At 49.9% G+C, this 13302-nt stretch overlaps 1 protein-coding gene across 1 annotated transcript in view; it reads left to right on the top strand.

The window, feature by feature from the left end:
* The window catches only part of LOC117880479, a 29186-nt gene that overhangs the window by 1495 nt on the left and 14389 nt on the right, over positions 1 to 13302 (top strand). The window contains exon 2 of the mRNA XM_034776718.1: positions 8236 to 8258. Within this exon, the coding sequence (XP_034632609.1) occupies positions 8236 to 8258 (23 nt within the window). The remainder of the gene's footprint in view (positions 1 to 8235; positions 8259 to 13302) is intronic.

Raw genomic sequence — 13302 nt, 5'->3', positions numbered from 1 at the left:
AGAGCCCCGGCCGGGCTCTCCGCCCTGCTCCCGGCGCTCCGTCCGGTTGGGGATTGTGGGCCTGAGGCCGAGCTCGGCGCCCTCCCCTGCCCTGCTGGGGGGCGGGAGGGGCGGCGTGTGGCTTTTTTGCCTAGGGCAGCAAAAAAGCCAGAGCCAGCCCTGCTTTCAGACCAAGAGGAGAAAGAGTTCCAGAACTAAAGCTCCTTTCCCCAGACTCCTATGTGTTCAAGTCCAGCGGCTGTGGCCTGTTAGCAAGAGGACCTGTTCTGGTTTCAGCAGTGCTTGCAGAGAGAGGCTTTTCTGCAGCCCTTCCACACTGTAATTTAAAGTTGAACTGAAATGCTTTTCATTTTAAATATCAAAATGATTTGAGATCCAAAATTCTGGGCTGGAGGCATGTGTGGGCTTCAAAGTGATACATACATTCATTTAAAAAACAAAATACTCTTGTTGAAAACTGCCAGCTCTGAGTTCAGGATTCTGCATGTGCGGAGTTAAAACTGGTAATGTTACCAAAACCTAAATGAGTGTCAGAAAGGCAGCTGGTTGCTCTGCATTGAGTGCTGTTGATTCCTTCATGAAAGACACAGAACTCTGATCTCAGGTCTAGTTAAGTCATTCAATTCATTTTCACAACCATGCTGCTGTGAAGCTTTGCTTTTTTTTTTTTTTTTATTTTGGAAAGGGAGCGATTATTTCTGTTCTCTGCAGCTTCTGAGCAATTGCTGCTTCTGTCAGTAAATGGACAGGTTTCTTCCTGTGCCCAGTGTGCAAGGACTGTTAATGATATCTGCAATAAACACCTGAGTACTAGGCATACTCTGCACGTTTTACATCTGGCTGACATGTCAGGAAACTAAGCCCTCCTTGATATTCTGTTGCCTTTAGACACCATCTGAGGGTTGAATGTAGGAGCTTGGGAATGAGATACAGAGCCTTTCCCTTTTAGATCGCCAGATTGCTGGTTGAGGCACATTAGCTAGGGGTATTGTATGAGAAGTTTGTCCTGCTGCTTCTTATGTTGTACTTACCCTTTGCAGAGATTATAAGGTTTCCAGTGTTGTCAAACAGACATCTTTCATGAGCTCATGCTCATGTGGATATTCCCAACTGGATTTTAAAAAGTGATTATTCTTCTTCGAGTGCTTGCTCATATCCATTCCATTAGGTGTGCGCGCGCCGCGTGCACGATCGTCGGAGAATTTTCTACCCTAGCAACACCGGCGGGTCGGCTGTGGAGCCCCCTAGAGTGGCGCCTTCATGGCGCTGAATATATACCCCAGCCGACCCGGCGCCCCCTCAGTTCCTTCTTACCGCCGCTGACGGTCGTTGGAACTGTGGAGCGCGGCGTAGCTGTTCTCCACTCTCCCTAGCTTATCCAGTTATTCACAGTTATAGTTATAGTTCTAGTTGTTTATAGTTAAATAGTTGGTTATTCACTTTGTTAATACTTGTTATATAGTTAAAGGGGATTAAGGGGGTTGTCTCCCCCTTTTTCCCCCGGCCGCGTGGCCGGGCTCATGCCCAAGGCTCCCGGCTTCAAACAGTGCGCCTCCTGCGCTAAGCCTATGCCAACGAGTGACCCGCACGACTCGTGTCTGAAGTGCCTGGGAGAGTCCCATCAAACAGATAAGTGCAAGATCTGTAAGGCCTTCAGACCGAGGACCAAGAAGGAGCGGGACTTTCGGCTCCAGCAACTCCTTATGGAGGCGGCACTTAGCCCGGACGCTCCATCAGCGCGTCAGGCCCCGGCACCTAGCACCTCGGTGCGCAGTGCCCCGGCGGCACCGACCATGCCGACCACGTCGGACAAGCCTCCACGGCACCGGACCTCATCGGCACCGCACTCACAGCAAGTGCCTCGGCGCCGTTCATTATCCCCGGGACATAAAAAATCCCATAAGACGGGGACCTCAGTGCCGAAGACGCCGGCTCCCCCGGTGCCGGGGGTAGAGCCGCGTCCACCTGTGGAGCACCGAAAACAGGTGCCTCCAGCACCGTCGACTCCGGCTCCGAAGCCGTTGAGTCCGGTGCAGACAGAGTCACCACCGCGACCGGCGGTGATACAGTGCCTCCCGTCGACACCAGAGACCTTCGCGACGGCGAGAGACTTGATCGCCCTCACGGAGCCGGCACCGCCCCAACCACCGGCACCGTCGGCACCGTTGACTCGTCCGGTCCAATCTAGGGGGAAACCTGCCTTGATGCGCCCTCCATCGCAGGGGCTGGAACCACGGCACCGGTCCAGGTCCCGAAGCAGGTCCCCACGCCGCTCGCAGTCCCGGCGCCGGATATCACCTCGGCACCGGTTGTACTCGCGGCCAAGATCATCGCGGCACCGCTCTACGTCTCGGCACCGCTATGATCGTCGGCACCGATCAACGTCGAGACGTAGTTCTCGGCACCGGTACGATCGACGCTCGACGAGGGCCTACTCCAGGTCATCGTCTCGATCCAGATCCGACTCCCGGCACTGCCGAGGTCATCGGCACCGATCACGATCTCGGCACCGCGTAGAGATAGAACATCTCCAGACCGGCACCGTACGGCACCGTATCCCACGGGATTCGTCTCGGCGCAGTCGGCACCACCATGGCCATCGAGATCGGTGTCTCGCTCCTCTGAGGACTTATCAAGATCGGCATACCCCCCTCAGGGGCAAGCCGGGGAGCAAGATATAGGCCATTGGCAAGAGGTGGCAGAGGACCCTGCTCATGGCCCATCTCACTGGTCGTTCTGGACCCCGTGGGCGTACCATCAGGCGCAAGGGGCTCCAATAACTTCAACCTCTCGCTCGGGTCACTCTGATACAAGGGCCCCAGAGTCCACCATCTCTCGCCCTCCTCCAGGGGGCATGGAGGCCTCCGTGTCTGCACCACCTGACGTCCCGGACCCAAGGGCAGGTGATGCTCCGACCCAGGAACAGGGAGACCAGGATCCTCCCTTGGATCCCTTACCACCAGAGGCATCTTCCTCTTCCTCTCCGGATGAGGCAGTGGCGGGCACGTCGTGCACAGGTCCACCCCCAATAGATCTTCGGGCTCATCAGGACCTGTTACGTAGGATGGCCCGTAATATGGACCTACAGACGGAGGAGATAGTGGAGGTGCAGGACCCCATTGTAAATATCCTCGCGGCGGATGTCCCATCAAGAGTGGCGTTGCCCCTGATCCGCACGATCCAGGCGAACGCAACTACGATATGGCAAACTCCTGCCTCTATCCCACCCACAGCGAGAGGGGTGGAAAGAAAGTACTTTGTCCCTTCCAAAGACTACAAGTACTTGTATACCCATCCCCAGCCGTGTTCACTGGTGGTGTCATCAGTGAATGCAAGGGAGCGCCACGGTCAACAAGCCGCAGCGCCCAAATCGAAGGAGGCTAAGCGCCTCGATTTGTTTGGCCGTAAAGTTTATTCAGCTGGAGGGCTGCAACTTAGAGCGGCTAACCAGCAGGCGCTCCTGAGCCGCTACAACTTTAATTCCTGGAACTCTATGGGGAAGTTCAAGGAATTGGTTCCCCAAGAGTCCAGGGAAGAGTTTGGGGCCTTGGTAGAGGAGGGTAAGAAGGTGGCTCGGACCTCCTTACAGGCCTCCCTGGACATAGCGGACTCGGCTGCGAGAACCCTGGCCGCAGGTATCGCTATGCGAAGGACCTCCTGGCTCCAAGTCTCGGGTTTGCCCCCCGAGTTACAGCAAACCCTGCAGGATTTGCCCTTTGAAGGACAGGGGTTGTTCTCGGAGAAGACGGACTCTCGATTACAGAGCCTCAAGGACTCCAGGACAATCATGCGCTCCCTGGGGATGCATGTTGCGGGTCCCCAGCGCAGACCATTCAGGCCCCAGCCTCAACGTTTCTACCCCCCTCCACCTCGTCAGAGACAGGACTCTGCTAGAAGGCGAGGGCGAGGTGGTAGGAGAAGGTGGGCTGGCCCTCAACCCGGTCAGAACCAGGGGCCACCAAGGCCACCTTCAGGTCCTAGACAGAACTTTTGAAGGTGCGGTCGAGGACGGCGCCCCAGTCATCCCCCAGGATCCAGCCCCCTCCTTTCGAGATCGCCTCTCCCACTTCCACCGTGTTTGGTCCCTTATAACTTCGGACCGTTGGGTCCTTCACACGGTAGAGAGGGGATACGCTATCCAGTTTTCTTCAATCCCTCCCTCCCACCCCCCTTCCCCGTCCCTCTTCAGGGACCCTTCTCACGAGCAACTTCTTATACAGGAGGTTTCCACGCTCCTTGCTATTGGGGCCATAGAGGAGGTTCCAGTAGAGTTAAGGGGCAGGGGATTTTATTCCCGTTACTTCCTGATCCCCAAGTCCAAAGGAGGTCTGCGGCCCATCTTGGACTTGCGCGGACTCAACAAATTCGTAGTAAAGTTGAAGTTCCGCATGGTCTCTTTGGGGGCCATTATCCCTTCCCTCGATCCTGGAGACTGGTTCGCCGCCCTCGACATGAAAGACGCATACTTTCATATCGCAATTTACCCGCCTCACAGACGCTTCCTGCGATTCGTGGTAAGCAGAGTGCACTATCAATTTGCAGTCCTTCCCTTCGGCCTATCCTCGGCCCCAAGAGTGTTCACGAAATGTATGGCTGTCGTGGCAGCGTACCTTCGTCGGCAAGGGATACAGGTGTTCCCGTACCTAGACGACTGGCTGGTACGCGGTCGCACCAAAGAGCAAGTTCGAGCTCACGTCCACATAATAGTGCACACATTCAACGAGTTGGGCATCCTTCTCAACAAGGACAAATCCACTCTAGAACCTACCCAGAGAATAGAATTCATCGGCGCAGTCCTAGACTCCAGATGTGCACAAGCCATCCTGCCAGACAACCGCTTTTGTACCATCACGAGCCTCATTCAAGGGCTCAGGGCCTTCCCAACTACCACGGTGAGGTCGTGCCTCACCCTACTGGGTCACATGGCTTCCTGCACGTACGTAACCAGGCATGCCAGACTTCGGCTTCGCCCACTCCAGACCTGGGTGTCATCGATATACCGCCCACATCGGGACAGCCTGAACATGGTGGTCACGATCCCGAACTCGGTCCTGACCTCCCTCACCTGGTGGCTAGATCACAATGTGGTTTGCGAGGGGATGCCATTTCACGCACCACAACCCTCTCTGCACCTGGTTACAGACGCTTCATCTCTGGGTTGGGTCGCCCACCTCAACGAACACCATACTCAGGGCCTGTGGACTGCATCCCAGTTAGCCCTGCACATCAATGTTCGGGAACTGATGGCGGTGCGCCTGGCGTGCCAGGCATTTCTCAATCTCCTACGTGGCCGCTGTGTGTTAGTTCTCATCGACAACACCACGGCCATGTTTTACATCAACAAGCAGGGAGGAGCATGTTCGTCAATTCTATGCCAAGAGGCCATTCGCCTGTGGGACTTCTGCATCGCCCACTCAATCCATCTCACGGCATCGTTCCTCCCTGGAGTCCAGAACACTTTAGCGGACCGACTCAGCAGGTCTTTTCAGACGCACGAGTGGGCCATCCGTCCGGACATCATACATTCCATCTTCCAGAAGTGGGGGTTTCCCCAGATAGACCTGTTTGCATCTCGAGACAACAGGAAGTGCCACGTGTTCTGCTCCCTACAAGGTCGAGCTCCGGGCTCCCTCTCGGATGCGTTTCTCCTTCCCTGGAAAGACCACCTGTTTTATGCCTTCCCTCCGTTTCCTCTGGTCCACAAGGTACTGCTCAAATTGCGCAGAGACCAGGCACAGGTAATTCTGATCGCTCCAGCGTGGCCGAGACAACATTGGTACACCACACTGTTGGAACTCTCGATTCAGACACCGATCCCGCTTCCATTATGTCCGGATCTCATCTCTCAGGACCACGGCCGACTGCGTCACCCCGACCTGCATTCTCTTCACCTCACGGCGTGGCTGCTCCATGGTTCTCCCAGGCAGAGCAAGAATGCTCACTATCGGTCCAACAGATTCTGTTGAGCAGTAGGAAGCCCTCAACACGAGCCACGTACTTGGCTAAGTGGAAGCGGTTCTCCTGTTGGTGCGAACAACGAGCCACGTCCCCGTTACAGGCACCTATTCCTCTCATATTGGAATATCTCCTCTCCCTAAAACAGCAGGGGTTGGCGATATCTTCAATTAGAGTTCACCTGGCCGCTATATCAGCCTTTCACCCAGGGGAACTCGCGTCCTCGGTATTCTCTAACCCGATGGTCGTTAGATTCCTCAAAGGCTTAGACCGGATGTACCCACAACAACGTCAGCCCGTCCCGACGTGGGACCTCAACCTGGTTCTCTCCAAGCTCACAGGTCCTCCATTCGAGCCACTGGCCACCTGTTCACTTTTGTACCTATCCTGGAAGACAGCCTTCCTCGTAGCCATCACCTCAGCAAGGCGTGTTTCTGAACTCAGGGCGCTTACATCCGAGCCCCCTTATACAGTTTTCCATAAGGATAAAGTGCAGCTTCGTCCACATCCTGCCTTTCTCCCTAAGGTGGTTTCCCCATTTCACATCAACCAGGATATATTCCTCCCGGTCTTTCATCCTAAACCACATGCTACTCGCCAGGATCAACGTTTACATTCTCTGGACGTACGCAGGGCCCTGGCTTTCTATGTTGACCGCACAAGGCACTTTAGAAAGACGACGCAACTCTTCGTTGCAGTGGCCGACCGAATGAAAGGCTCACCGGTCTCCTCGCAACGCCTATCCTCCTGGATTACGTCTTGCATCCGGACTTGCTATGACCTGGCAGGTGTCTCAGCACCGCACCTCACCGCTCACTCCACGAGGGCCCAAGCTTCCTCGACGGCTTTCCTGGCGCAAGTTCCGATCCAGGACATTTGTAGAGCTGCGGTTTGGTCATCAGTCCACACGTTTACAGCTCACTATGCACTAGTGCAGCAGTCTAGGGACGATGCTGCATTCGGATCAGCGGTTTTGCACACAGCAATGTCTCACTCCGACCCCGCCACCTAAGTTGGGCTTGGGAGTCACCTAATGGAATGGATATGAGCAAGCACTCGAAGAAGAAAAGACGGTTACTCACCGTTGTAACTGTTGTTCTTCGAGAGGTGTTGCTCATATCCATTCCAAACCCGCCCTCCTTCCCCACTGTCGGAGTAGCCGGCAAGAAGGAACTGAGGGGGCGCCGGGTCGGCTGGGGTATATATTCAGCGCCATGAAGGCGCCACTCTAGGGGGCTCCACAGCCGACCCGCCGGTGTTGCTAGGGTAGAAAATTCTCCGACGATCGTGCACGCGGCGCGCGCACACCTAATGGAATGGATATGAGCAACACATCTCGAAGAACAACAGTTACGACGGTGAGTAACCGTCTTTTTCTTTTCATTAGCAATTAAGGTCATTTGGTTAAAATGGCTGCCAAAACATAATGGCATAGAGCAGAAGAATTAGGAAGCGGGGATTTGTAGCCACGTGTTCCAGTTGCTAGTTCCCCATTCATGCAATAACATAGCATTATAAACATGGATGTGTCATGTGTGCTAAAGAGCATATTGCCACAGAGACCAGGAAGCTCAAGTGTTCTTAGCAGCAATGAGGTTAAAGGATATAACAAACTTTTTCTCTTGGTATAAGCCTACCTGTGCCCTGGTTGTGTCTCAGCTGTGCTCTACCACTAAAGTTAGCAAGGGAAAGGATCTGGCATTGCAGATGGGAGCATACCAGGTATTCCAAGCAGGAAAAATTGTAGCTCTGTGAGTTAACCGCATCTGATGAACTGCCTGCTGTTAATCAAAGCACCGTGTTGTGGGTTGTCACTGTCTAGCAGGCTGTGAGTCGAGAAAGGGGAGTTATTCTTTAATTTATTTATGATTTGTATGGCGGAAACAGTGCACTCGGTGTTTTACAGAAGGGTTTGAAGACCAGGTCCCTTCCCGGAAGATCTCATAAATTCAGGGGGATGGGCTGCAGCCAAGGCAAAGTGAGTGAACAGTAACCTGTTAGCACCAGTCATTTTGCCCATGGGTCTTTTTGCATGTTGTGGATCTTTGTTTGGGGGAGGGAAGTTACTTTAAAAGATAAAGATTTTTAGTCATCTAGCCTGGTATCAGTTCAGAGGAGAGGGCTCCCTTTAGGCCCAATGTTGCTAAGTACTGCGCACCTCCCAGAGAAGTCAATGGCATTGAGGATGCTCGGCTCCATGCAGCGTTGGACCCTTTGACTCCAATCTCCTTAGCTAGACATCATGTTGTTTTATCTAATGCTTGTCTCTGTCTGTTTCAGGCTCTGGCCCCAGCTGAGAAAAGGTATGCATAATGGAATGATTAAATCATGCGTTTCCAAATCATCAAAGGCACGCTGTTTCTGCTAGGCAAGAATGTAGTTTCTTTTATAAGACATCTAGCCAGATTCAGGATTTCTTTGGGATTTTAAATTTCTTAGAAGGACACTGAAGGAAAACTGAATCTGGTTAAGGCTGTTTCTGCTTTCTTAGCCAGATGTAATCTCATTCATATTCTTTTCATGTTTCAGCAGACAGAAAATAACTTTGCAATCTGATTTCATTCCCTAGAGAAAATTGTTCCTATTGTGACAGTGTTTCAAAGCATTTCAACCAACATCCCTATTCTGTGTATGTTTCTGGCTATGACTGCAGCGCAGGAAAGACACTTCAGTGAAACAGGCGGGGAGGGAGACAGATTATTCATTGTTACTATTTTTCTATTATCATAGTGCCCAGGAGGCTCTGTCAAGGCCCAGGGCCCCAGTGCACCAGGCACTGTACGAACACAGAAGAAAAAGACAGTCTTGCCCCAAAGAGTGTATTCATTTTTTTTTGTTCAAAACCATTCTCTTCCCTCTTCACCGTGTAATGAATTCCTAACTCAGTAAGTGCCTCCAGCTTGGGGTGTCTCCCCTTCACTTCCCTGTACTCTTACAAACATTGAAGCCAATGGGACTACTCATGTGCTTAAAGTTAGGCCAGTGCTTAAATACCTTGCTGAATTAGGGCCAAATGGTGCCATTTAGGGACTGGCCCATGTTTGGATCGAGCAGAGCTACAGCATCTGGGGGGAACCCCAGGAGATCACATGCCTCCAATATTTGCACTCCCAGTAGTGTAGGAAGGGCTGTGATTGGGCCTGGGTCTTACACTGCCCTGTTGGGCTAGACACAGCCTGGTCCTTATGGGTCATGTTCTCCCCTCTTTCTGTGAACATACTAGTTTTGTCTTGGTTCATGGGCACGCATGTGCTGGTTGCGATCCCTGCTTTTAGGCTTTGTTCTTATGAGCCAGCATTGTATTGAAATGCACAGGAATCCTATTCTTGAGGATGTCTACTTTTCCTTGTCAGGTCATTTAAATGACACAGAGATAGTGAGTTAATTGAGGCTAATGTGCTCCTTGTGACAAAAAGGATGTATTTGTAGAAAGGGGACGGAATAGCAAATTTGGGCAGCAGCACCACAGCATGACCTGATTTTGCAGCTCCAAGATACAGCCTCGGGAGAAAGAATGATGAAGAACAACAGCCTTCCCTTAGAGCATCATACTTATAAAACTGGGGAACAATGTTGCTCTTAGTAGCCAACCTAAGGGCGCAGAGAATTTCTTGTGAGGATTGAAAGGTCAAATACTGTCTTTCAAACAGAGGGATTGTACTTTTAACCATAGCATGGTGCTTAACTTTGGTCAAAAGAGTCATAGGGGCACACCTGATTTGCTGTAAAGGAACCAGTCACAACCAGCCTCATTTTTCATATGGAGGGGTAGCTCAGAGACTGCCATGGTCATAGGCCATAGAGTGAAATTGACTCTCTGGCCTGGTGACTAGGGAACTCACTTAGAAAGTAGGAGACCCAACTTTGAAACCCTGTGCCACAGACACCGACTTCTAGTTTTCCCTGGGGGTGCTCTGCCCCGAGGCTTCCGCCCCTCCTCCCGAGACCCCGCCCCTCTGCCGCCGCTCTCTGCCCTCCTCCAAGCACCTCCCTGAGCTGTTTGGCAGCAGCTGCCGATTAGCTGTTTTGGGCACGGTCAAACAGCTGTTTGGCGGGGTGATCACCTATGATTTTTTTCCAGAGTCAGCATCTATGCCCTGTGCCAGTGACTAAGAACATAAGAAAGGCCGTACCGGGTCAGACCAAAGGTCCATCTAGCCCAGTATCCGGTCTAGCGACAGTGGCCAATCCCAGGTGCCCCAGAGGGAGTGAACCTAACAGGCAATGATCAAGTGATCTCTCTCCTGCCATCCATCTCCACCCTCTGACAGACAGAGGCTAGGGACACCATTCCTTACCCGTCCTGGCTAATAGCCATTAATGGACTTAACCACCATGAATTTATCCAGTTCTCTTTTAAACTCTGTTATAGTCCTAGCCTTCACAACCTCCTCAGGTAAGGAGTTCCACAAGTTGACTGTGCGCTGCGTGAAGAAGAACTTCCTTTTATTTGTTTTAAACCTGCTGCCTATTAATTTCATTTGATGACCCCTAGTTCTTGTATTATGGGAATAAGTAAATAACTTTTCCTTTTCCACTTTCTCCACATCACTCATGATTTTATATACCTCTATCATATCCCCCCTTAATCTCCTCTTTTCCAAGCTGAAGAGTCCTAGCCTCTTTACTCTCTCCTCATATGGGACCCATTCCAAACCCCTAATCATTTTAATTGCCCTTTTCTGAATCTTTTCTAGTGCCAGTATATCTTTTTTGAGATGAGGAGACCACATCTGTACGCAGTATTCGAGATGAGGGCGTACCATTGATTTATATAAGGGCAATAATATATTCTCAGTCTTATTCTCTATCCCCTTTTTAATGATTCCTAACATCCTGTTTGCTTTTTTGACCGCCTCTGCACACTGCGTGGACATTTTCAGAGAACTATCCACGATGACTCCAAGATCTTTTTCCTGACTTGTTGTAGCTAAATTAGCCCCCATCATATTGTATGTATAGTTGGGGTTATTTTTTCCAATGTGCATTACTTTACATTTATCCACATTAAATTTCATTTGCCATTTTGTTGCCCAATCACTTAGTTTTGTGAGATCTTTTTGAAGTTCTTCACAGTCTGCTTTGGTCATAACTATCTTTAGCAGTTTAGGTCCTGTGGCACCTTTAAGACTAACAGAAGTCTTGGGAGCATAAGCTTTCGTGGGTAAGAACTTCACTTCATCAGATGCAAGTGAAGTGAGGTTCTTACCCACGAAAGCTTATGCTCCCAATACTTCTGTTAGTCTTAAAGGTGCCACAGGACCCTCTGTTGCTTTTTACAGATTCAGACTAACACGGCTACCCCTCTGATATTTAGCAGTTTAGTATCATCTGCAAACTTTGCCACCTCACTGTTTACCCCTTTCTCTAGATCATTTATGAATAAGTTGAATAGGATCGGTCCGAGGACTGACCCTAGGGGAACACCACTAGTTACCCCTCTCCATTCTGAGAATTTACCATTAATTCCTACCCTTTGTTCCCTGTCTTTTAACCAGTTCTCAATCCATGAAAGGACCTTCCCTTTTATCCCATGGCAGCTTAATTTACATAAGAGCCTTTGGTGAGGGACCTTGTCAAAGGCTTTCTGGAAATCTAAGTACACTGTCCACTGGATCCCCCTTGTCCACATGTTTGTTGACCCCTTCAAAGAATTCTAATAGATTAGTAAGACACGATTTCCCTTTACAGAAACCATGTTGACTATTGCTCAACAGTTTATGTTTTTCTATGTGTCTGACAATTTTATTCTTAACTATTGTTTCGACTAATTTGCCCAGTACAGACGTTAGACTTACCGGTCTGTAATTGCCAGGATCACCTCTAGAGCCCTTTTTAAATATTGGCGTTACATTAGCTAACTTCCAGTCATTGGGTACAAAAGCTGATTTAAGGGACAGGTTACAAACCTTAGTTAACAGTTCTGCAACTTCACATTTGAGTTCTTTCAGAATTCTTGAGTGAATGCCATCTGGTCCCGGTGACTTGTTAATGTTAAGTTTATCAATTAATTCCAAAACCTCTTCTCATGACACTTCAGTCCATGACAGTTCCTCAGATTTGTCACCTACAAAAGCCAGCTCAGGTTTGGGAATCTCCCAAACATCCTCAGCCGTGAAGACTGAAGCAAAGAATCCATTTAGTTTCTCTGCAATGACTTCATCGTCTTTAAGCGCTCCTTTTGTATCTCGATCATCAAGGGACCCCACTGGTTGTTTAGCAGGCTTCCTGCTTCTGATGTACTTAAAAAACATTTTGATATTACCTTTGGAGTTTTGGGCTAGCCGTTCTTCATACTCCTCTTTGGCTTTTCTTATTACATTCTTGCACTTAATTTGGCAGTGTTTATGCTCCTTTCTAACCATTTATGTGCAGAGCTCTTACTAATTGGCCTCTCAGAGTTGGTAAGACAACTCCCACCTTTTCATGCTCTCTGTATGTATATATATATATATCCTCAATATATGTCCCATTCTATGCATCTGAAGAAGTGGGCGGTAGCCCACGAAAGCTTATGCTCAAATAAATTTGTTAGTCTCTAAGGTGCCACAAGTACTCCTGTTCTTTTTGCGGATACAGACTAACGCAGCTGCTACTCTGAAACCTTTCTAACAGCCATTAAAACTCTGAGGATCTGAAAACCAAGCTTTTATCTGCCTCTTATATCATCTCTTGGTATAAAAATCTTGCCATCAACATATAGCTGATCATTTAGCAGATAATCTGTAAAGCAAGATAAAAACTAGCTTCCCTAGCTCCATAGGCTCTGCACCGCTAAAAGGAGCACTCACACTTTGAAGAACCAGTTCTGTTTAGTGCCATTTACTCTGTTACCTTCAGTTCCAAAATGCTCTTACTGAGCATGCTTATCTCCTCACAAACCTGAACAGTTTCCTGAGAGACAAGGTCTTCACACTTCGTTCCCTCTGCTTGAATCAAATGGTAACAGTGGTGACTGTGTGTATATAAAGTTGACAGATAATACAGGGCAGCTCTATCCTGCCTTTGAGTGCAGGGGAGTTGGAGATGAAAACGGCTTTTGTTGAACCTTTGTAAAGGTTTGATCTGCCAGCTCGGCCATTGAATTGCTGCTTGCACAAGCTACTGTGCCACCTTTCAACAAGACCTTGTTAGATGATCAGATTTTATTTTAATCACTTGAACACCCAATTTTCATTCTCAAAACCTGTCAGGCGCACACTGTCTCTGCTGAGCTATTAATAGTTTGAGAGCCCCTGGTAAGGTAAAACATTAATGATGATTCTGGTCAGATTGGGGGAGCAGGGTTGTAAAGAGACCTAGAATGGCCTGTCCACGTCATGAGCTTATAGTAGTACTGCCTCAAGT

Source organism: Trachemys scripta, chromosome 7, assembly GCF_013100865.1.
Source record: "Trachemys scripta elegans isolate TJP31775 chromosome 7, CAS_Tse_1.0, whole genome shotgun sequence".
Lineage (NCBI taxonomy): Eukaryota > Metazoa > Chordata > Testudines > Emydidae > Trachemys > Trachemys scripta.
This window is presented reverse-complemented; position numbering and strand designations above follow the sequence as displayed.